Genomic DNA, 24,910 nt, shown 5'->3' with positions numbered 1-24,910 from the left:
AGTTTTGGATGAAACAGACGTACTTGTACAAGACAATAAATTATTTCATGTAAAATCATTTAATAATAAAAATACAGATACAACATATAAAAATTGCGTACTTCCTGTACGTAAGATTTCTAGCAAAGATACTTTATGTTACTTGTAATAACTTTGTTCGCGTTAACTGCATAGTATACTTATAAAATGGCAGTAAATTACTGGCAAGACATAAGCTGCCACGGCAATTGGTTATAGGGATTACTATATACGAAATATTAATACCATACGCTATTAAAGAATTACTATTGGAAGATAAGACTAAATACTGGACTATATTGTACTTATTTTATAACTATACCTTACAGAAATACTTAAGAATGACGTGAGAGCTTCTCAAAGTTTCACGCGAAATCAAGAGTCACTGGGTTTTTTGTTAACTGTATGAAAAAAGAAATGTGCAGTGCACTTATAAATTGTAAATATAATTTTGATCATACTATGTTGACGCACATTTGCGCAATGCTGTGAGTTAAAAAAAATAGAAGATATATTTGTCTTCGTACAATTCCATTGCAAATAGTAATTTCGTAAATAGCGTGACACGATCACTTATCACATGCATAAGAATCCTGATTGAGTACTATACTAATCGAATAATCATTTGTACGTTTCACGTGTTAGATTATTTAACAATTATTTTACGTATTTGTACATAAAATATACGCATTGGTCAATTTATTCTTGTGCGGCTGCTGCACAATGGTAAAATGTTACCAATTTACTTAATGATTAAGTTCTGTAAAATACGGTATATAAATTCCTTCTATTCCTTACATACTAATTTACGTCACCGTTTTTATTAATTCAGTCTGTTGGATTAATTCCGATTTGTAAAGTTGGGCCCGCGTTTTCTGTGATCTATGAAAATATTGTTGCTTCAAATGCTCAACTTTTATGGGTATCATCGAGTTTCGGTTGAAAGTCAGATTTGCCGCGTGATAGTGTAAAACAGAATGTTATGATAAAACATGATTTTGTGAGTAAATTATGTACATAGACAGAATATATGAAAATGAAAATGTCAAAGCGGCTTGGGAAAAAAAGAACAATAACGAAATTAAAAGATCATTGAGAGAAAAAGAGAATAATATAAGGAGTGTGATGATATGGAAATAATTTACAAATATTATATATCTTCGTAAAAAATAAACTAAACTCTAATGATTTATCATTAATTTAAAGAAGAATAAAACGCTTTCCGTGTCACGGACTTAAAACATACACCGATTGTTGGATAAATACAACTAGAAGAGTTAACATCGCACTTGACTTTGTAGTAATGGCTTTGTAGCACCTATTTCTGTCACTTGTAAATGGAATAATATTATGCTACACATATATGAACTAATTAATAAGGAAATTAGAACTTATCAATAATAATTAGTAAGTGACCATTGCAATAGTAAGAATTAAGTCGACTGGGTTTGTGAGAAAAATATTGAAGTACAAAATAGTATGCTGCCTATACAATAACCGATGGTGAAATGTGACAAACTTTAATTTAAACTTTTTTAATTAAGTAAACAAATTATAGCTGCAAGGAATCAAGTTGCCAGAGCTTCGACAGTTTAATTCCCTTTCCATTGGATTGTGCTAAGATTGATTCTCGTTGTACACTGTTTGGGTATCAGGCAATGTCATTATAATGTAACTCATCCTTTTGAAAGAACATAATGTAGAAATCATCAAAGTGCACAGCTTACCTGGAGTTTAGCCAAGTCGATGGCTAATCGCTAACAATAATTTGTTTCCATGTTACGATGTACAGTGACAGGTGCCAGAACATGATGTGGAGAACCAAGATGTGTTGTTGGGGATGGCGGAGTGACAATTTGTCTCACGAGATCAGGCTCGGTACTTCCTCCAACGATGAGCAACGGCTCAGCAAATGGTTGTTGCTCGGAGTCATCGTGTGGTGTCATTGTGCTATAGCCATGATCACTATCACCACCAGGAGGTCTTCTATAATTGGTAGATACCCTATAAGGCGAGATTGGTGCTACAGCATCCCTAAGAAGAGAATCCAGATTGCCCTTTGTTTGATCCAATTCCATGGGTTCAGCATCGCCATCTAAATGTGACATGCGCAATGTATCTGGCGCGGTATGCACATGCAGGCACTGATGTTCTAATCCTGACTGGACGGTACGCAGTCTATAGCAAAAGAGCGTGATGCCAAGAACAAGTACAAAAGCCAGTATTCCACCGGCGACTGGACCCACTGAAGGCCACTCACGAGACATTATTTCATCTGTAGAATGAGAATCTAAAGAGGAGTAAAAGACAGAAAATGATGAATACTAAATTCTGTTTTAAAATGAGAGAATAAAATATAAGATAGTAGTAGCGTACTGTAAGTCCCATCTCCGTAAGGTATTAGAGATCCAAAGATCCCTTTGAAGCAAAGAGACATGTCAGAGCAAAATGGTGTCTGCAGTAAACTTTCACCGTCGCTGTCAATAAAACACCATTGACAACCCACAACTCCTAAGCACTCTTGCATAGTCTCATAGGCCTTGCAATTGAAGGACGGACATGATTTCAGTGAAACTGACTGTGCCCAGGGTGTTTGTAAACTTACTCCTTGTTCATACGGAGCTGGACAAGGTTCTAGTCCACTGATATTGTACTGGGTACAGCCTGCGGAGTACAGAGCACATTCGCAAGGACATTCACACTCTGTCTGTTCCATCCTTTGGCAATTTAAACAAGATCTATCCATTGTACTGCACGGGCAGAAAGCCCTGAGGATATTACAAGTCACGTTGACAACTCCAAGGAACATATTGGTGCCAGGAACAGCTGCAATTTGATACTTTACGCAATGTTCACCATGAATAATATTTGTAAGGACCTCTTCCAAGGATGTATTGAACTGATAGTATCTTTGTGTAGTGCCATCTAAGTAGCTAGCGCACAGTTTCTTCTTGACAAAGTATTTGTGATCTAAAATATCGGTAGCCACCAGAAGTTCCTTGTGAGTTAAGTGTTGCTGTTCCACTTTGCTCGTTGGATCCAGAAGGGACGGATGAGATATCAGGTATCCTTTGTCGTCCATTAGAAAACATTTAACATTCGAATTGTCGCAGAAGGGATACATCTCTGATAAAAGCCGTGAAATATAACCCATTGTTACGTCCAGTGATAAAACGGCTAAGATAGGGTCACTGCTAGTATGTGGCACATTTGAATTTTGACTTTTGTAAACTGTGTGACTTAATGTCACTATGTATCCTGCTCCACCAGCGTCTAAGTACGGTGTGCTCAAGACTAATTTTCCAGGATGTTCCATTGCTTTTCCATACCAAGCTCTTCTTTTTGGATCTAGACCAGAATCCAAAACCATACCTGGATACACTTCCAGTACTCCACTTCCTGTGGCAACTACGTACCTGCAATGGTCATTGTATATTTTATCAAAATATAATATTGAAAATAAAAGATGAATAGATTTTAGATTTACCTTCTAACAATAAACTTATTTAAGACGCTATCCATGTGGCGTTGTTTAAAATGATTTAAAATCAGGGACAACGTAGCTACGTCTGGTCTGACGGAAGGATGTAAACCAGGATTAGCTAGAAGCCTTGTGGAATCTTTTATATATGCCATATAACTTTGTACGGTTACTGCTGAACCAGTTTCCAATAATTTTAATTGCTCCATTGGAGATTGAAAACACCATGGTGCAAGATACACAACGCCTGTCGCTGTAAATTCCTTAAATTAAGTACTTTAAAGGAGTTAACGGTTTCTTTTGTATTTTTACTTACACAGTGTAGCTATTCTGTTCTGATATGTGCATAGAATATCCTTATTAACAATAGACTGTGACATTAGATCAAGTCTGTGATGCAAAATGTTTGGTGGTAAGGGCGGTATGGATCTCGTGACCAGTAAATTTTTATAATTTTCAGACACTATGCAAACTATGATGTCGTCATAGGATAAATGTTTCCATGTGAATCGTTTCTGCACATAAAGTACAGTGATATTAATAAATAAGAATAACATAACTTGCAGAAAGACAATCAAATATTTACCACAATTCCTAAATTTGTTTTAACATTAATGGAGCCTTTAAATTCGTTCATCATTTTTTGTATCATTCCCGGTTCGATATTTTCAATATTGCGCAAATAAACCTTTAATGGTTGCTCCATCATTGTTTCCATTCTAGGAAAATTCTTATGCATCCAGACTATCTCCTTCTTATCAAAGAGAATTCCATAGGCGTTTGAACCAGCGTGAAAGTAAGTTATGTCTTCCAGAAAGTCTCTTAACTTGACATCCAGTGATAAAAGGGCGACATTTGTTATTTGTCCCACAGATAGAGTCATTGTTTTACTATAAGGTTCAAAATATGGATCTGATAGGTAATAATCCTTTCGCTGTTCATTTATGCACTTTAGGCCAGAAAACAGTCTTGCTATTTCATATCCCAGTACATTTTGTGTAGGCAAAGTAATGATATTGTCGTTTTTGTAAATTTCCTTCATACGTGAATGAGGTTTCATATCTGAGAAGTTAATTACATGTTTGGCTTTAATATTTCTATAAGATATAGTAAGGTTTAATAAAGAGACTAGTTACCAGAGAGGATAAGAATTGTGCGTAAGTGTGTAATTAGTTTATCTGAAAACATTGTATTTATAATGTTTTTAACATTTGAAGTACTGTTCAATGTGTTTGTCAGATGTATTACAACTATTTCTCCTGTGATATTTTTCATTAATCTTTTAAAATCTATGCTCAGTGTTTCATTTGATTCTGAAATTAAAAAAAAATGTTAGATTTTGTATATTTACTTGCTTTGTATGAACAAACACTTACCAGTTCGCGTTATACTTTCAATATGTCTTGCTAATTGTAACTTATTGATATCTGTTGCTCTTAAGAGACCCTCTTTACAGTGTATGGATCCATGGCCTACAAGACCAACAACACTGACATGATCTGTTTCTGATAACATATCTACCACTGTTTTGGCAGTTATTTGAGCTAAGGCGAGATCTCCCTCTGACATAAATATGCCATGTTCCAATAACAAAATGACATTCTTAGAACTACACCGGGAAAGTAACAATGGACCAATATTATGAGCCAGACTTGGTGGACCACACATTGTTCCTGGCTGGTTTACTGGTAAAACATGCAAATACTTCCATTCTTGTCCTCTCAAATTTGTAGCTAATGCTGAAATATGAAAACAGATTCTTCATTGAAATACCATTTCTTGGTGTTCTCTTGCAATATCTTTACATTGAAGAACAATCACTTACCAGCTACAATTTGAGAACAAATATCGGTCACTCTATTCTGCGTAAGTTCGAGTCTAATATTTTGACTGGGATAAATGATATCATTTTGTTTTCTTAACAAAATTGGTTGAATAACATCATTACTACGTCTGATTAGATCAACATAGGACTTTAACTTAGCATTCAGCTTATCTACTAGTATACCAAGTTTTTCTTCTAAGCCAGTCGAAACATTGACATATTGCAGTTTGTCTAACATTCCTTGAAAAGCAGTCACTCCAAGTTCCTCATCACTGATAGAGCTAAGGGCTCTCGAGAACTCAACTACAATTTCTCGTAGGCACGTTCCATCAAGGGGTTCTGCCTCAATTTGATTACGTAGTGGCTTGCCAAACTGGCACTTGATTGTTGAATCTTGTTCATCATTGGCCTCGACATATATTAACATCGAGTATGCCAAGATGAAATAGAGAATTCCATTGACAGCCATCCTGTGCGGCTTTATTGAAGGTTGACAGCGTCTTCAGCGATCTCGTTAGGGGTTTTTTTCCTTACAATTATCGTGCCTCATGTTGCTTTCACATAACTCACAGGTTTTCAAAGATTGATACGACTGACTATCTTTTATATGATTTCTCGAGATCTCAGAGAGAGCTAAATAAAAACATTTTCGACATTCTATTTTTTAAGTATCTACGTGAACTACATATTTACTGATATTTACATACAATTGTTGCGCTGCCCTCTGCAGAATGGAATGCAAGTAGCGTTGCTTGTAGCGCATAATTTCAAAAGCTTGATGAAGTCAGTTGCCATTGAAGAAAAATATGCATTCGGTATGCGTATACATAATAAGTACACAGCAAAAATATTTTTAATAGACGTACAAATAAAAATTTGGGAAATCAATAGGCGAGTTTAGCAGGTTAACCGATACGTAAAGAATGCAGTTTATTGACTGATGCATACAATAGTTGGAAAATTTGACCAATCATTAAGAGACTCGGTCGAGTCTCGCGCCAAGTACAAGCAATCGGTTGTTTGGAATCAAATATCTTATGAACCGCTGAGATGTATGTATGAAAAAATGAACATACCACGGCAATTATTTGACAATAAATTCAAAATGAGTAGTACCAGGGAACATGTCTTGAGAAAAATTGAGAAGCTCTGATGTACCACACGAGTAGAATGTAGGTGAAAGTTGTAGCTCGTATGTACCTATATGATATATTGCCTGCAGTAGGATAGACATGGACGGAACCTTTAAGCAGTAAATTCATCGGATGATAGATGTCTCTAATTATGAATTTATATATGCATTTTGAAATCGCGTAAATACATTATAGGGTAAAAAATTATATCACATAAACAGATTTTAATTTACTCTATTACGACATGTAAGTACTATTATTTTTCTACAATTATTCAATGGTAAATTGATTTTACAATCTAAGTGGAGCTAAACCGGGAATCGAGTGTTGCGACTGCGTATTTCTTTTTTTAAAGCGGCCGGCAATGCCCGATCTAAGTTCAGTAAATGATAAGTAAAGTATCTCTTGAATGTTTTAACAAAGATAAGTTCATACGGGTCGCGAAGGCGTTCTGTGAAATCAAACTGTGTAAAAACATCAGAAGGAAACCGGATCTAGTCATTCTATATTACAAATTACGAGAAGCAGGTTGACGATGTCGAGATTTCTTGCAAGAAAACTTCTGGGATGCGGGAACGTCTTAAAAAAAGTCTCTCAGGTCGGCGTTGTGCCCCTTAGGCATTTAAATCTCCTGGAATATCAAAGTAAAATGCTTCTAAAAGACAGTGGTGTATCTGTGCAAAATTTTACAATGATTGACGACGTCAACAAGGCTGGTTCTGTTTTGGATAAATTCAGTTAGTATTTTATCCACGTGCTCTCTTCATTGTGCTTCAAATTAGATTTACGATTTGACTTTTCTCTGATTTTACAGAAGCTGATGAATATGTTGTTAAGGCACAGGTGTTGGCTGGTGGGCGTGGTAAGGGTTGGTTTGACAATGGATTCAAGGGTGGTGTACATATTACAAAAGAGTAAGTTTTGATCATTGAGAAATATATTGTTTGTACAACTTGTACAATGGTTTAATAATGAGTCATCATTCACAGTCCAAAGCAGGTACTTGACATAGTGAAAAAAATGTTTGGACACCGTCTAATCACTAAACAAACTTCAAATGATGGTATATTAGTTCAGAAAATTATGGTAGCTGAGTCCGTGGATATTGCCCGGGAGACGTATCTGTGTCTGCTTATGGACAGGCAGCATAATGGCCCTGTGCTTGTCGCATCGCCAGCTGGTGGTATGGATATTGAAGCAGTTGCTGAAGAGACACCGGAATTGATAAAAGCTATACCATTGGATATTTATTATGGCATTGATGATGAGATTGCTAAGGAGGTAGCAAATTTCTTGGGCTTCAAAGAGAAAGATATTCAGGAGAAAGCTATTTCTGAAATCAAAAATCTTTGGAGATTGTTTGTAGACATAGATGCGCTTCAAGTTGAAATTAATCCACTGGCAGAAACCACAGACAAAAAAGTCATTGCTGTTGATGCTAAAATATCGTTTGATGATAATGCCGAATTTAGGCAGCAGGACATATTTGCCTTGGAAGATGTGAGCGAAAAAGATCCACGAGAAGTTGATGCATCTAATTTTAATTTAAATTACATTGGCATGGATGGAAATATTGGATGCTTAGGTTAGAATATGATTCTATATTGTGCCATATATTTTTTTCTACATACAGTATTTAATTACAATAATCTGTTTAGTAAATGGTGCTGGCTTAGCTATGGCGACTATGGATATTATCAAATTAAATGGAGGTACACCAGCAAATTTCTTAGATGTCGGAGGTAGCGTTAAAGAGGAACAGGTTTACCAGGCTTTCAGAATTCTCACCGAGGGTAAGTGGTTCAGAAATAAAATGTAAAATAATCGCGCAATATCTAAATCAATTTCTTTAGATCCCAAAGTCAAAGTGATACTTGTCAACGTTTTTGGAGGCATTGTAAATTGTGCTACGATAGCTAGAGGAATAGTCTCAGCCTCCCGTAATCTAGGCCTGAAAATACCTCTAGTTGTAAGATTGGCAGGTAAGTCATCTAGAATTCTAAATTACATAACATAACTACAATTCCATACAATTACAATATTGATCAGGTACAAATGTGGAGGAAGCGATGAAAATTATTGCGGAATCAGGACTTCCGATTCTCACAGCAAATGATTTGGATGAGGCAGCTAAGAAAGCAGTCAGTGCTGTCAAGCAGTAATTCAGTCAAAGTCATGCTGCTGTCTTCAATAAAAAAGACTGAAGATATCTTCGTTTGAGTAATGGGTACGCATACGAAAACAATAAACATACAAACAGTGACATGCTATAAAAGATGACGTTATCAAATAAGAAAACTATATTTCACGTATCTTAAAACCGCGGTAAAGCATACGTGCATATAAAATATCCAAAGAACGTGAACTCTAATTGACCCAGAACAATTCCTTATCTTAGACGATAATTAGACGCTTTTAAGTTAATTATATATTTCATCGATTTCTCATCAGCTATCAGTGACAGAAGAAACGCATTATCGTTATCAAACTCAATTTTATTAACTAATGATTATCGAGATTGCGAGTGCAGTTACCTCCAAACTGATTACACTCGTTTCTCATGTTACAAAAACATCATGTTATCATTTGTGTAACTGTAGTGCTAAGTGTTATAAAGTACTTTGGCATTTTCTTTAAATAAATTTTTACAAAGGAAACGGACAGCGTTGCGCATTTATTTTGTCCAGTTACACACAGCATCACAGTCTACTCGCATAGGAACGTGCGTCTTAGTAATTTTTTCGTTTCTCTTTCTACCCTGTAAAACAAGAAAATTTACAAGTTTACTTATTTCTCAGAAACCAGAGTGCTAAACAGTAGCCACTGCCATTCAAAGCAGTCCGATCATTGAATTTCAACTTTCAATGACCTTATCAGGAAATTGTGCTCCTCAGCTACTACAACATTTGTGAGCTTTCCCGCAAGGATCTCTTGAAAAATGCATCTAGTCACAAGACAGATATATATCCAGTCACTTCAAATGAGCGATTCAATTTCTAAATCCATAAGGAATTAAACCTTTTGTATTGACACGCTCCACCAACGATCCCAAGTTTCTGCTGGTTATGCAATAATCTCCATGACCTACACAACCACTAAGGCCGTCCATCATTTAAACCCAAGATATTGACAAACACAAGATTATCCGTACTTAACGATTCTCTGTAATGAGGTAAAAATGAAATTTTCTATTCAACTATCTATTATTCTTCATCTCGTCTATTACTATTCAATTTTAAAGACTAATAATCACTGGCCTCACAGGTATAAAAGTTTTTCGAAACAGAAACGTGTGTTGCGGTCCCCTTTATCCCATTATGGTCTTGGAGACCCGAGACAACGTATCCAAACGCATTTGTACCGAAGCAAACCAACTGGTAATTCAGCACTCGTGGTGCAGGTATGTGTGGCTGATACAAGAGCTCCTTGGTCGTTTCACTGATGACCATATACGGTTCGCCGTTTTTAACTCACTTTCGAAGGTAATATATGTACGAGAGTAAGACGAGGGTACAGCTGTGAGTGGCATTTATTGGGTCAGGGAGTCAAAGTTATGCGAAATTATATATAGAGAGTGGGAGCAATGAAATTGAGTAGAATATTTTTCTTAAGAATAGTAAAAGATGAATATTGCAGAACATATATATGATGGATAATGTTTTAATTAATTGTTATTGTAATTTGAATTATTCGAGTAAATATATACAAGTGACTGATCAGGACTTAGAACAGTGTCATTTGCCAGATCAGGGGTTGAGTCATTTTGTGTAATGACGATTTTAAAGCGTGGGTGGTAAGAACGTGGTATGCTGGCGTCGTGACGCTCTTGTGTTCTGTGACAGGGATGGGTTACTTTGTTTTTCTATTATTGGAGTATCTACGAGGATTTATATTAGTATTGTTCTATAAATATATTATTGATATATTTTGAGGGAGGCGCATCCTGTGACTCAGAGTATTTTCAATGGTGAATCTAGTACTTCCTGTCTTGCCGGAAATGCCATAGGCAACGTTACCGTACATACATCTAGGTAAATAAGGTTCATGATTTACTTCTCGTTTAAAGCGACAATGTGGTATGTTATTTTCATTCTTTTTTTTCTGTTTTCAATGTTTGCACGCACACCACGCTATCTTATGCTGCCGATATACACGCCCCGGATACAGAGAGACTGATAAAACGGAGCAGGTGATTCGCAGACAATTTTTAGTGATACACGTAATCTTCCAAAACTGATATTGTACTGCATATACATATTTATACGTATTTTCCAAAAATTCTGTTATATCCAGCATTCTCTCTTACATCAGCAACATCTATAGTCTGATTTAGCAGAACAGTCTGGGTAGTTTTTGTATTTTATAGAAATTAATCAGATTCATGTATTTCAATTGTAATCAACTCTCTTGATTATCCTCGCTGATGCAAGACATCTGGCAAGTCTGTATGTTTCTTCAGAAAATTTTAAAACAAATTTACAAAATCAAGTTTCCTCGCTAACACTGAAGGAGCATGAACTAGTAGCCTTTAGTCGTGTCGTGCCAGCTTAGTTTCCTCGGTTTATACTTTAGTTTTATTATACGAATCCCCCGTGGTGTTTTGGTTGTGTGAGAGATGACTGTGTGTATATATAGATCCCGACTCCCTTCCCTTTTGAGAGGTGACGGAGGAGAGTAAAGGGGCTGTGCGTGAGGGACCCCGGACTATTCTTGGACAACTTCACTCAGATCTGCTTTCGCGTTCGCATCGACGCCACTAAACGGCTACCGATCCGTCCAATATTTGGCCACGACCGGCAAATTACATACAAGAAGTAACAATAAGAAACAACAAAAACAATTATAGTGCCTCGTGAGAACAAACAATCCCTTGTCCTCTATAGTGGACCAGCGCTACTAAGAGGTGTTTCCCGGTTCTTAAGGGATCCGGCCTCCTACTTAGTGATCATCAGGTAAATAAATGATACTAATTCTCGAAAATCATAACAGACTGACAGATCTAAATTTATAATTTCTTACGCGTACCATACAGAAGGAAATTAATTTGATAAGATTCTATAGATTTATAAATGATGTTTGCTTATCTTGTTCCCTCTTGTTTGTTTCTTCTTTTAACTTTGCAATAGATTCAAATTCAGTTTCTAATATCATCGTCACATTCTTTTCCCTCCTAAAGATTCATAACAATTATCCTTTTTTTCATATATTTAGCACACTCAAATATTTGTCCTATGTCCTTTCAACGATACATTTGAGTGACTTAAGACTTCCGGTACGTTCTGCAAGTAAAACAATTGTTGCACGTGGAGAGAGTAATCGCAGCGACACCTTGACATTCAAATACATTAACACCGTACCGTGTATTAGCATTTGTGTATTTGTAACGTGAGTCGTTATTACTGTCTCCCGCTCAGTTTCTATCCGCTACGTTAAATCTTCAGCAAACGTTGAACATTAAATTCGTATAAATTTATACTACGACTTTTTTTTTATGTTACCATCGCGCGACAAAAACTGTATTAAAACGATATGTGTAAATGCAAACAAAATCACTCTTGACAGAATAAAAACCGCATAAATATCTCAATTTTACGGTGACGTTTCCGCCATGACGCTTTCGTCAAGATAACGTTAAATGCAGCTTCCTAAATCGTAGTTATCGTATCTACTTGATGAAGTAAATACGAGGCACAAAAATTCTTCGACGACGTCTCAAACTAGACTTTGAGAATTCCTGGGACCCTCGTCCGCGACCGAGATAAAAAGTTGGTTATTTCAAAAATACCTTGGCAGTTAGCCGCCGACTTCCAATTAATCATAGTGAAGTTAGCATAATACTTTTTGTTTTTTTTTTATTTTTAAATATCTTTTATATCAATTCGATATTACAACAGTGTAGCACGAACTGTAAATAAACTTAATAAATATTGATGGAGGATGCACAATGAGGGAACCTTGGAAAAACAATAGGTATGTATGTTAATTCCAAAAATATCTTGGCAGTGGGCTGTATCCATCGAGAGAAGGCTTTTCGTAGGTTCCAATTAATTTTACATTATTTGCTCTCGTTCTGCTCTCTCGTAAGTCTCGATGACAGATCGAGGGCTAATTTTACTCATCCACGTTGAAGTCACGTTTGTCTTTGCATTAAACGAGCAAAGTATTGAACATTTATGAAGGACGTGGCGACCCAATTTTGCATAAATTCATTCATGAAAGAGATTTAATATTATTGATCCAGGTATATAGATCCACCTGCAAATAAAATTTTATTCTTATTGTCGTATACAGATTGTATTCTTATATTCAAGATCACTGTATTGTTGCGTATATTTAAAAATGGAGTCTTAAATATGTTTCAAGGTCTCAAGTCAAGCCATATGTAGATACTCAACTGTTTTCTGACTTCAGTACTACGTTGCACTACTAGAGTCTATTCTTCTGTATTTTATACGTGGCTGCCATCTTGAATTTTAAGAGAATTTTTCAAAAGCTTGGTCACTGTGAACGCGAATTAAACGTTTAGATCTCTTCTGTCAAGAGAGCAGTTGGAGTAAAATAATACATAAACAAATTCAAGAGCTTATATGTATCTTCAACAGTGTTTGCCCAATCTGGATAATGATAAAGATCAGATTTCACAAGAGTCTGAGAAACAATCACTCTATTTTAGGCAATGCGATTGCTACTTAACGCTCCGAGTAAATGTTGAGTCTAAGAAAAAAAATAAATAGTCAGAAGTAGCCATCAGATTTGATCGATCTTAGAAACGCTAGAGCATCAATACCAATAGACACTTTGAATAAATATTTCTACAAAACCGTCTATTAATAATAATCTATTAATACACGTCCAAAACACAGTAAACGTTAGGGTGGGACAGTGTCTATACGTTTATGAATTCTATTTAAAAACAATCCACCTGGAACACGACAGTTGTATTTACTTTGTTATACTTACGAATTACATTTGTGCATCATATCAATAATCATGAACTCGCAGAGTAAGTAGTAATATATAATTTTTTATTTACAGCCGTCACCTCTAAATTTCTCAAACGGAAAAGTGGTCGAGGATTGATAAGGCCCAGGAAGTGGTACCACTGACAGCCGCAGAGCCGTACGCGCCCTGAAGGAAGTCTCACTAGTTTCACAATAGATCGCGCGAGTATAGGCCCCCCATCTAGGACTTTATAACCCAGCTGATCAAACTGCACTAACGACCGAGTATCTCCGACACGTATCACCTTCTATCAACCAGAGTTCACACACTGAACTCGGGTGGACTTCTACCGGCACAATCACCGGTCGCACTACCGGTCCCAACAAACCAGACTTCCACCACCACTAGGCTTAACAGCCACCTCCATAGCCACTAAAGTGCCTTAGCGAGCCGGCCGATAAAATGAATGACAATGATAAGTCAGTCGAGAGCGGGAACCCCGCTGAAGACGACGACGAGATGATGGAACGCGAGCTGGCCGAAGATGCCCAGTGGAAGAGAATCCAGCAGAATACCTTCACGAGATGGGCCAACGAACATCTCAAGTCCTGTAACAAGCACATCGGCGACCTAGAGAGCGACCTCTCTGATGGTCTTAGACTCGTCAGTCTCTTAGAAGTGCTCTCGCAAAAGCGTCTACCCAAACACAATAAACGACCCACCTTCCGTTCACAAAAATTGGAGAACGTATCCGTCGCACTCAAGTTCCTCGACGATCAAGGAATACGTATTGTTAATATTGGTGAGTGAGAGGTTTACGTTTTACTATCTTTCTTCAGTTTTTCTTTTTAATTATTAAGACCTCGCATACTAGAATTTTATATATCGATTCAAATATGCATAATGTAATTATTATGACAGGGCAGGGGGGGGGGTAATTAATTTTTTAAGATGTGTTATTGCATTCATTGTTGTTAATTGTTATTTGAGTGCTGTCAGACGGTGCACTGTCAGATTTCATTTCTAGCGTGGAATGTCAATGAGGGTTAATCGAAAGCATTTGACATTATTGTCCTATCCGTGTGGTAGTGACAAAACGAAGATTCCACCAGGAGTAAAAAAGAGTTTCTTCGAAAGTTTTGAAAGCCTCTACGTTCTATACGTGAAAGTTATCCTGATCGTGGCTACTTGGAATACCTTGGATCTTGACTACCTCTTGCTGCCTTATGCTACTCTAGCAATATAACGTTCTTTATTTGGCACCTGGAAGTCTCACTGATAAAATTTTCGATAATGTTCCTTGTTTATTTAAAAGCGATCACTAGATTCTTCCTCTATGCTGAAGTTTGACTGTCAACGTTGACATTTATAAATCAAGAACAATTTCAAGCTTAAAATATCTGCACGTCAAGTGTACTGTGAATTTTGACATTTTTATTTTAATTCTAAAATCTTTGTTGATACAAGTGCTCGCAATGTATGTGTGTTTTATATCCATTCGTGGCAAACCAAATACTCAAGTCTTTTTTTAAGCGATAACACTTTTTTTCGTTATTATTAAAAATGCACGGATCTACATTCCCTTAGGATATAACTATTTCTAAGACTGATACATTTGAAAGCTTTTGGGATTGATTTACAAAGGGACTGCTGTTATCATTATTATTCAGCACGTGCGCAAGCGCCACGTGTTACCAATGACAACTCGTTGATTTTTAGATTAGCTTTTTTGAAATATTAAAAAAAAATCTTTCCGATTCCACGTTATATTACACTACTCGTATTGTATTCTCAACTACTGGAGAAATTCGAGATTCTCTTGCATTGCTACGTGACACGTACTGCATTGCGTGGCTGTTATTTCACACAAGAACGATGCGCAACGCTTGTGTCATGCTTATACATAGGCGTTATTCTAACCTTTTTAAAAGGAATGCCACTGCGATAGGGTTTTCATAAAAAATATATATCTTAAAAGAATTAATTATCTACAACACTGTTATGGCATATGCCACGTTGACAAACGCAATTTCCCAAACCGACAGTAAGCATCGCGCAGTAATGACCTATACCCAGGCTAATGGAAAATTTACAGCCCTTAACTAACTCTGACTCATCCAGTCCCTGACACCCTTATCCTAGTAATTGCCAAAATACAGTGCATACTACCTTTGGCAAATTACGAATCCAACCACTTATTCCTTCCTTCCTTTCCTTATGGCTGCCTCCTCCAATGAGATGTGTCAGTTGACGACTTATTTCTTATCCCACTAGCCTGCGGATTATTATTACAAATACAAGGGAGCAGAATTTCCCTACTGCTCGGTTCTACCACTACCCAAACTATGACAACTCTAGGGATATTTGATTTCCTGCAATATTTTGAAATATTAAAAATATGAGCAATTTCGTGTTCAAACGGTAGTTTCTTAACAATAGACTAAAAATAAATGAGATACACTCAAATTTGATGTATCACACTGTACGTGTGTCTCTTGCATTAATGATCGAGCCGTGAAACCGTGCAACCTCCAGCGCCGTAGGAACATAATAATTCAGCATTGTCTAGACCGGAATTCACAATTTATTTCGAACCCACCATACAGAGACTGAAGATCTCAAGGCTTCCAGTTTTCAAAAGCAATTTACGCCAGCCTTGGTCTTCTCTGAGTTTTTTTTTTCAGCCAGACTAAAATATATAAGATTGACAAACATGAGAATCGTACTTAACAATATAGAGACTCTCGTAGTAACGAAAGATTCGTCTGTTCGTTCCAAAGCAAAGATGGTTAGTATGAGGGCGTCATGAGAAGAAGCAGGATGACGTTCCAACGCTAAGAGGTACACTGGGGCAAGCCTGACCTTCACCTGGTCCCTGGGATCCGCCCACTTTCTCTCGAGGACCGGAACGCAGTTCCGAACGTGTTTTGCGGCGCTCCGGCCTCCGTAATGACGTACTAGAAGCTTCCGTTGATATTCGGTAACCGACTAACTCGTTACAGATTCCTCTTACGGTTCTGTTACTTCATTTTGTCTTTCTTTCTTCTCTTTTTCTTCGTACCAATCAGTCCGGACGAACTTACCGACCGTAACAGATGTGAGAAATTTTTATACGTTATTTATATCGATCGAATTAGAAATCATTGTATTTAGTATCGAGTTCATATTTTATCTCAGTACAGATTGATGCTGTGTAGATTGATTTCTGAGTGAATCTCACTCTTGGAAGACTGAGTATGCGTGCACGAATGTTGATGAGGTAATCGTTTAACAATCAGTGACGTCATCGTCTAAAAGCGTGTCGACTGCTACAAACGTCACTTGGTCGCAACGCATGTATGTACGTACACGCGCGCGCGGCGTCCCTCGTAAGCACAATGCCGTCATTCAGCGCCAGACGGTAAAAGGGATAAGCTTGTGGGCGGCCTTCGATTTCTAAAGTTACATAGATCGTAGGAGAGGTTCCCAGACGATTTTTTCTATCCTTCTCTATGCTATCCGTAGGAACGAGGTATCTGAGATTCTGAAAGTGACGTCACTCCCCTCCCTCCTCTTCCGGGAACTGGCATCCGGTCTCTATGCGAATTTTAAGTTGGAAGTATTTGTCCTGTATATTTTAACAGACGTACTGTTCAAGAATCATTTGAAAAAAAATTTCAATTCGAATACGAGTAGCATTACGAATGCCAAAGGATTCGTCGTTTGAACGTGAAAATTCAATGAGATTTCCATACGGAGGTTTTACGTTATTCGTCACTCGGATTGTAGTCACTCCAGTCGGAATTAATTAAAACAGTGTTTAACGTCAGACCCTCGGTTCACTTTAATCTTCATTTACTGGTACAAGATTCCTCAGATTCGGGAATTGGCGAATTTAAAAATTCTCTCGTTTGAAATCTAACTTCACGGCTATAACGTGAAGCCGTGAAGTTTGCCAGTGTAAGTTTCCTTGTGCCGGCACGATAATGACAATGGGCGACTGCCGCTTTATCGTTGTCGTATTGCGGTTACGTAGACTCGTTGTCGTGCGCCTTTATTTTTCACGTGCTACTCCTTCGCCGTGGGTCAAGCGAAGTATGCGTTATAGAAATTTCGAATTGAGTCGTTCCGTACTCGTTGGAATATTTTTTCGCATTTTTAACCTAGTGCTACAGCCTATGAAAGTTTCCGGGTTAAAAATTTGCTGTGACAAACTACAGTGTCGTTTGGCACGTACCTAACCTACAATTCACTGTGTACAACGACTCGCACGTGGAAAGATTGTAATAAGAGATACCTACTCTTTTGTTTACGACAGCAAAAGGCTCATCCGGGATATTACTGCTGGTATTTGATATCCGACTGTGTATGTATATATATATATATACACACCTTCTATTGAAACCATGATACTGTCAAACGAGCACTGAAATGAGTGCCTTAAAGTTTGACCGGTTGCAAAAATGTGCAGTGTCTTAATTTTAGCAACTGTCGTTTTATGCATATCGTGTTCCTTGGGCATTCTTTTCCCAGGTTTTGTAAACTAGCGGGAGTTTCGAATGTTCTCGATTATTCTTATTTTACCGCTGGGTCTCGTCACGTGACCAGTTTTCCATGTGGCGGCTCATCCGAATTCAAACTGATCTTAATGACTCAACGTGGCAGGTCGAATTGTCAGGTGGTTAAAAATAATTCATTGCCGAAGTAAATAGAAGTGAACGTAGGCGAGACTGGCCTAAGAGGACACAGTTATAACGCACCTGTCAGCCCATCAGACTATTAGTACTATAATATTACAATAAGGTAAGAGAGATCAGATCGTCATAACCTGTACGCTACATGCATATGATACGTAAGATATCAGAGAAAAAATTACAATATACTAGGCGTAGGTACGAAATTACTTATCAAAACGTACAACTCGAATTTGACAGCTGTCACGCTATTGTGGTTGTTCCTTAGAATTTGGCATCACTATACCGTTAAAAGTAAGCAAAGTTTCCGATGTTCATTGGCCGATCGCCAATTTTGATCGAGCGATAAGTTGAAGAAGTGAATCGAAAAAAATGGTATTCTGTACCGCGGAGCGAGTGCGAGAGAGACGGAGTTATAGGTTTTTACGGGAGCAAGAGAAGGACAGACATACCGGCGAATCGAAAAGTCTAGAGAAAATTTATTCAGCTTCGAACTAAGACTGTTTGAACTTGGTAGGCCTGCAGGTATTCTGACCTTTGAAAAATCCTATAAGATAAATAATTATTCCAGTAAGGCAGCTATGACTCTAGGGCAATGTAGTATGTTGCGCAAGCATTGACGTCGACAGCAGATTTGTAACTGTTGGATGAGGTGGTTGATGCTTCGTGACTTAATAAATAACAACGGAGCGCAGCGGTGGATGCTCTTGGTAGAACGGCGCTGACGCCGAGTACGCTAACCTACGTGTTTTCGCGCTCGTGACGTCACTGTTCAGTAATTGCTTAAAATAGTTGAGATGAATCGCCAGCGGGCATCTCTCGGTTTCTTGGGAATCGGCGGGGTCTGTGTCTATCTCTCTTTATTCCATATTAATTTTTTCTTTCCTCTTTTCTCTTTTTCGATACATCTTTCGTATGGAATCTCTTGAGACAGTTCGACGCTAACAATAGGTATACTCTGCAGCTCGTTATCTTTATTGATTCGTGATCGTTATTTCGTATTGATTAGGGTGAGACGAATTTTTGTCTTATCACTGAAATGAATATCCGTGTGTACCGTTATGAATTTCGAAAAAGTCAAATTTAAGAAAATTAATGAGATTTCTGTTTACGTGTTCGAGACATTTTTTTCTGCTGATCTTCCACTGATGTTTACGCCGTTATTAGTTTCTTGGAAATATTTTAACGTCCACATGCTAACGAGCGCCGACTGCATTAACATCTTATCACAGAGTCTTATCGACTGATGGTGTCCAGAATTTTATTACATTGTACAGGTAACTGTCAAGGATATAATGTTGACAATCTTAATATTTCAATTATTTATTATAATTCTTACCGGTATTTCGATTACATAAATTCAATCCGATTAGTTCTGGTACAACAGTCTTAATTACCTGTACTGGCGTACGAGAAGACGCCATTGGATAATTCCTTTTCTTCCTATATATATATATATATCTATGGTGTGTATTTATTATTTTCTTAAACCAGTTTTCCTTCAAACCGTAAATGGATAAATTCACGTAACCAGGATGATCTCACTCGTCCATGAGATACATGTGAGTTTTCTTTAATAACGTAGAAATACCAATGCTATTCCGTCGCCATCTTCATTATCAAACATCAACAGTTTCGTCTTTGAAATTTCATTTAGTTGATGCTCTATTCTTTCTATACCCAATGGCAGACGAGTTTCCAAGTCTAGCAATGGCGGACGATCCGTGGCAGAAATGTATATCAACTTATCCATCTATCAATCTATTTATTCACATAGGTTTCTTCTTCGTAACTCATCAAACTTCAATCTCTACCTTAAGACTAGTGCTAAGAGACGACAAAGATACATATTTAACTGTAGTACTTGCTCTTACGTATGGATGAGTCAGAATCTTGAACTTGTGCCAGAGAACATGAAATTCAGTTGATAGGCGACCTGCCGGGCTAATTCTTCATGGACATGGCAACTGTTTTGCTGTAAGATTTTAACTTTACCTTGGTCAACGTGTGGATATTTAAAGAAAGGTTTGTTATTAAATAAGGGTACTCGTGCTTGTTGAAGGATGGTAGAAAAAGAGAAAGAAAATTACACGTCACTCCTCGAATGAAAGTGCATTAGAGATTGTCACGATTTTATGTTAATTTACTGACATACAGGGTAGTGTGAAAAGTACGTGAATCATTCTTGACTAATTCGCGATAAACATTTGTGCTATGTGATACACGATGAGCAATAGCTAATTATCATATTCATTTCCGCTCATGGTTAGTCAATAATTAATAAGCTATTTCCGCTTGAAAGATGTTATACTGGGCGTGTATTTCTTTTGGAAATCAGATTCTTGCAAACGTGTAGCGGTTTGTGGTATCCCTGGGAATAATTAACCGGGTAATTAACACCCCGGCAATCTTCATTGGAGCTCGATGCTCTAATGCAGCATCCGTTAAATTAGTTCCACGTAGAAAATATGATATCCTGAGTATCAGTTTGGTGATTGATCAAACGATTGATTTTATGGTTAGGATACTGACAATGAGTCGATACACTTTTTGAATTTCCCGCGGTTTTTGTCTACGTGTGTAATTCACGTTTGCCCACAGTCGGTATCTATCGGATTACGAGCGGCAGCATTAATTATTCGGTATAAATTCATCCTCTTCCAACTTTGACTCTATTTGTGTTACGATATTACGCAATAAAAAATTGAGAGTTGCTAAACGTTTGGCACCAACTCGCGGGATACGTGAAACGGCTGTTAGGAGGTTAGAAATGGCAGTTTTACGAGGATCGCAATGAAACTTAGCTACGTAAGAAAATTATGGAATTTCGTCCACAGGTTTTGACAGCTAACAATTTTCTTTTCATTAGTAGATTTACAGGTTTAGGCAGTAAAATGAATTTTTCAATTTTCTGTTACTTCGAGCGTACTTTGGTAAACTAACAAGTGCACTTTACTCGCTCTTTTTTTGTCGACGCACTTCAAAGTCAGTGGTAGAGACATTAGGCGTATAAATATCGTTGAACAGAACGTCGACCATGAAGCATCAGCACGGAACCGGCTTTTAAACATAGTAAAGGATTCAGTTCTCGAGTTTCCTTTTGACTCGAGAGCCTTAACTCAACTGAATACGACAAAACCATCGAAATTTAACTTAGAAAATAAGACAAGAATAACAATCGGTTGACGCTAAATTTATAACGATGCACACTCGTTTCCGTGACCAAGCATATAATCAAACATGATTACGGTCCTCAATTTGTAATCTCTTATGAAACTCAACACTGATAAGAATCATCGTAAAAGTTCGATTGACTTCGGCCCGAGTAATAGTAATCAATGACGTAGCCATCTATCGGTATACAAAATTTGTAGATATCATCAAGCGTCCTTGATGATTCGAATTGCTTGAGGGAATATTGATTGCGCTTGTTAATTAATGTCATAAAATTTTTATAACAAACATTCAGATTCTACTTTTGTAATTTGTTCCGTGTGGTCTAATGATAATTTACGAGTGCGAATTTCCAGGCAAAACTTGACTCCGGGTCATCGACCGTTTTTTTGCAACATTATATTCGGCAACAAAAAAGGGAAGTAGTTGTCGGCCGCTCGAGTTTATTGGCCGCTTCGGAACAGCCATTCCCTACGGAATTGCGACGTTAGGCCACGTGGTTACGTTTGCGAAATTTCTGCGTCTGTCAAACCGCATACTTTGTAAATCATCAGCAACGCTTTATGATTTATTAACGCGTCTCCTTCGCACCTCTTCCGAGCATACTGAAATTCCTTGAACAACTGTTACATAGCTACTTATAATATAGCGAATTCTGATATGACGTTTGAGCTTTCAAAAAATGACTTAACAACCTCCCAAGTAATTAGTCACTCTTATCACAGCAATATATCAATTTTAATTCAGTTTCATTATCAGCTTGAGAGAAATCAATGACTTTGTACTTCCAACTGGAATTTCGATAAGTCAAATCAATTTTAAAAAATTAAATATCCATTCGTATTTGCCTAACGTGTACCAGACCTTTCTAATACACTTTCAATCGTTACAGATTCCTCAGACATTGTCGACTGCAAATTGAAACTCATCCTCGGTTTGATATGGACCCTCATCCTCCATTATTCCATCTCCATGCCAATGTGGGATGGCGAAGATGGCGAAGGACCGGAAAAGGGCGCAACCCCGAAACAAAGGCTGATGCATTGGATCCAGGCTAAAGTTCCTGACCTGCCAATTACCAACTTTACCTCAGATTGGAATGACGGTCGTGCAGTTGGTGCGCTTGTGGATGCAGTTGCACCGGGTCTCTGTCCTGACTGGCAAGATTGGAATCCTAAGGATGCCGTGCAAAATGCATCCGAAGCTTTGGGTCTTGCTGATGACTGGCTTAACATACCTCAGGTAATTTAAAAAAAAAATTTTTTTTTATTATAAAAATATATTTCTCTTATCTTTTAAAATAAATCATCATCCTCTTTCATCCCACAGCTTTTCCTTGTATCCAACGCTAGATCCGCACACTTTGGATCACCTTGATCCCGTTCCCATTCTAGTCAGCGCATTCTATTCTTGAGTGCACCTTGTAATCGCGTCAACGACACTACTGTGAAACAGGCTTAAAGTCTGTTTGGCCGGAAGTCGATATAGAACGGGAATGGTAACGAAACTAATTATGCATATAGGATTCTGATTGCTACTATGAACGCACCTTTAATTTCTGTATAAATCGTATGCCGACTGTGCCAAAGATGTCGAGAAGAACTGATTGTATATGGTGTATGTAACACATGGTACATATGTAGAAAGGAACTCAGTCATGTATAGTAATTACTCTTTGCAAATGACCAAATGATTGATCACGGTTAATATACAGTGAGTGTAAGTTATGAGTGACATCACAATGTAGAGAAAACCAATAGGATGAGATACAATCGGTACTTTTGAAATAAAAATTAGGTCGCTTACCAGTTAGTGGTTTTTTTTTTTCATTAAGAATTTAATGAGGGGTTTCGTACTGAAATGCATTTTGTATGCGTCTGCTGGATCTTGTTGGTTATACATGAGATGCAGTTGGGATAATGTCTAGCCTACTTTGGATCGATGATTACATACGTATTAACGATCGCATTATACATATGCGTATGTCCTCAGGCGTTGAATGAAAGAATTTCTATATATAAATGTCTGATGTATATAATCATCCTGGAATTTTAGATTAATTGATACATATTTTTTTTATAATAATATAATCATGAAATTCTAATTAGTCTCTTATTGTTTCAGCTCATTAAACCCGAGGAAATGGTCAATCCTAATATTGATGAGATGTCAATGATGACATATTTGTCTCAATATCCCAACGCCAAATTGAAGTCCGGTGCGCCCTTGCGCGCTCGTACCAATCCTAACAGGTAAATTGTTAATTCTATTCCTGGCCGTACATACAAATTTTCTGCGATTTTCGACTATTCATTGTCCCAAATTTGAGATTTAGAATTATCTCGTGAAACATTAAACAATACAGTATTAATTTTTGTGCATCAACGCACAGGGACCAAATACGAGAGTCTGAAATCAATGTCGCAGATTATTAAAGAAAAAAATATATAGAGTATGTAAGGAGCGATAATGATCTTGAGACTTCATGAAAATTATTATCCGAATTTAATCGTAATTAATCGATTTATTTCATTTCTCGGTCGCAGCGTGCCACCGCCGCGGTAAGTCGCGAAAAACAAAAAAAAAGTGTAATGTTTGAGAAAATGGTTTTGCATCAAGTAATCCTTGGCCGCGAGTTTATTTGTACCTTTTTTTTTTTAAATTTTTCTGTATAACTTTCTTTTTGACCATTTTTTTAATTTAGTTTTTTCTTGGCCTTTGACATTTTTCGTTTAACAAGCGAATCTTAATGCGCTCTAATCAACGCGCTATACGTGATGTGAACAATTTGGTGTGTCCTGTGTGTGCAGCATAACATTTATTATTCGCAGAGAATAACGTGTACCAACCTACAAGCAATAAAATTAGAAAAATTATGCAATTTGGAATGGCTTATCAAAAATATATTTTCGTACACAGACACTTTACAGAGTAGATCATTCTGCAGTGTCATTGAACAGAATAAGTTTTTACGAGAAAGCACAGATAGTGAAAAGCAATAAGAAAAAATTATTAATGCTTATTAATTTTCATTGGCAGATAATGCAGCTACTTATGCGATAACACCGGAATGATGTTTACAAAGGTTTTCTCATTATACTAATCGTACGATTAACTGTTAGGGTACGTGCCTATGGACCAGGAATCGAACCAACTGGACCAATTGTTGGAGCACCAGCTAACTTCACCGTCGAAACATTCTCAGCTGGAAAAGGAAACGTGGAAGTCACGGTGGAGGATCCAAAGGGAAACAAAATTCCGGTACATAGAAATATTTCATTGTAAAATTAAGAGATTCACTGAGCCATTTGAAAACATAATGTAGCTGCATATTTTTCTTGTCACGTTTCGCCAGTGTCCGAGGATCTCATCGAGACTCATTATCGTACCATGCGTTATTTATAGACGGTGAGCCACGAGTAAGAAATAACAGATAAATAACACGAGGTTCATTGCATTTATACGACTCTCTTCTGAGTGGTTTGATCATCGAAGTGGCTTCACGTCAGCTTCATAATATCGAGGCTACTTGTACCTCGCGTGTAAACCTGGCTTTAATGCTTAAATATTGGCATTTTAATATTGATACTTGGATAGGGGGTCTAGAGTAGATTTTAGAACTTGAAAATGTCACCGTGTCAATGATTTTTGATATTTGGTAAAA

At 37.3% G+C, this 24,910-nt stretch overlaps 3 protein-coding genes and 2 long non-coding RNA genes across 13 annotated transcripts in view; 2 read left to right on the top strand and 3 right to left on the bottom strand.

Annotated features, from left to right (window-relative positions):
- Nucleotides 1-43: 43 nt before the first annotated feature.
- On the bottom strand, nucleotides 44-6,424 carry LOC107269929 (VWFA and cache domain-containing protein 1). 4 transcript variants are annotated; one of them, XM_015744380.2, is made up of 9 exons: nucleotides 5,325-6,021; nucleotides 4,876-5,238; nucleotides 4,636-4,812; nucleotides 4,086-4,561; nucleotides 3,816-4,014; nucleotides 3,506-3,752; nucleotides 2,395-3,434; nucleotides 1,746-2,308; nucleotides 44-1,658 (listed from the first exon to the last, which is right to left on the bottom strand). In XM_015744380.2, exons 1-8 carry the CDS (start codon nucleotides 5,791-5,793, stop codon nucleotides 1,776-1,778), a joined length of 3,504 nt encoding a protein of 1,167 aa, XP_015599866.1. In that variant the 5' UTR covers nucleotides 5,794-6,021; the 3' UTR covers nucleotides 44-1,658; nucleotides 1,746-1,775. The 4 variants fall into 4 exon arrangements, with proteins under 4 accessions (XP_015599866.1, XP_015599864.1, XP_024942929.1 ...); XM_025087161.1 differs by lacking the exon at nucleotides 44-1,658 and adding an exon at nucleotides 6,028-6,424 and having other exon boundaries at nucleotides 1,776-2,308; nucleotides 5,325-5,957; XM_015744377.2 differs by lacking the exon at nucleotides 44-1,658 and adding an exon at nucleotides 6,032-6,424 and having other exon boundaries at nucleotides 1,776-2,308; nucleotides 5,325-5,957.
- Nucleotides 6,425-6,598: 174 nt separating this feature from the next.
- LOC107269903 (succinate--CoA ligase [GDP-forming] subunit beta, mitochondrial) lies at nucleotides 6,599-9,114 on the top strand. Its single transcript, XM_015744322.2, has 7 exons — nucleotides 6,599-6,703; nucleotides 6,881-7,194; nucleotides 7,272-7,371; nucleotides 7,447-8,042; nucleotides 8,116-8,250; nucleotides 8,311-8,439; nucleotides 8,507-9,114. Exons 2-7 carry the CDS (start codon nucleotides 6,993-6,995, stop codon nucleotides 8,617-8,619), a joined length of 1,275 nt encoding a protein of 424 aa, XP_015599808.1. The 5' UTR covers nucleotides 6,599-6,703; nucleotides 6,881-6,992; the 3' UTR covers nucleotides 8,620-9,114.
- Nucleotides 9,115-10,851: 1,737 nt separating this feature from the next.
- LOC107269901 (filamin-A) overlaps nucleotides 10,852-24,910 on the top strand; it is a 36,663-nt gene continuing 22,604 nt past the window's right edge. The window contains exons 1-6 of one of the 5 annotated variants that reach the window (XM_025087150.1): nucleotides 10,852-11,409; nucleotides 13,493-14,201; nucleotides 22,139-22,488; nucleotides 23,371-23,498; nucleotides 23,793-23,807; nucleotides 24,369-24,507. In XM_025087150.1, coding sequence (XP_024942918.1) covers nucleotides 13,862-14,201; nucleotides 22,139-22,488; nucleotides 23,371-23,498; nucleotides 23,793-23,807; nucleotides 24,369-24,507 — 972 coding nt within the window. In that variant the 5' untranslated portion in view covers nucleotides 10,852-11,409; nucleotides 13,493-13,861. The remainder of the gene's footprint in view (nucleotides 11,410-13,492; nucleotides 14,202-22,138; nucleotides 22,489-23,370; nucleotides 23,499-23,792; nucleotides 23,808-24,368; nucleotides 24,508-24,910) is intronic. The other 4 variants (XM_015744313.2, XM_015744315.2, XM_015744314.2 and 1 more) reach the window with 4 other exon arrangements.
- LOC112494653 lies at nucleotides 12,293-13,551 on the bottom strand. Its single transcript, XR_003060315.1, has 3 exons — nucleotides 13,418-13,551; nucleotides 12,853-13,171; nucleotides 12,293-12,712 (listed from the first exon to the last, which is right to left on the bottom strand). It is a non-coding gene; the product is annotated as an uncharacterized LOC112494653 (long non-coding RNA).
- Nucleotides 18,966-20,225, bottom strand: LOC107269904. 2 transcript variants are annotated; one of them, XR_003060320.1, is made up of 2 exons: nucleotides 19,412-20,225; nucleotides 18,966-19,353 (listed from the first exon to the last, which is right to left on the bottom strand). It is a non-coding gene; the product is annotated as an uncharacterized LOC107269904 (long non-coding RNA). The 2 variants fall into 2 exon arrangements; XR_003060321.1 differs by having other exon boundaries at nucleotides 19,470-20,225.

Source organism: Cephus cinctus, unplaced genomic scaffold (genome assembly GCF_000341935.2).
Source record: "Cephus cinctus unplaced genomic scaffold, Ccin1 Ccin1_scaffold0690, whole genome shotgun sequence".
Lineage (NCBI taxonomy): Eukaryota > Metazoa > Arthropoda > Insecta > Hymenoptera > Cephidae > Cephus > Cephus cinctus.
Note: the sequence above shows the minus strand (reverse complement) of the source record. Positions and strands in the feature narration are given on the sequence as shown.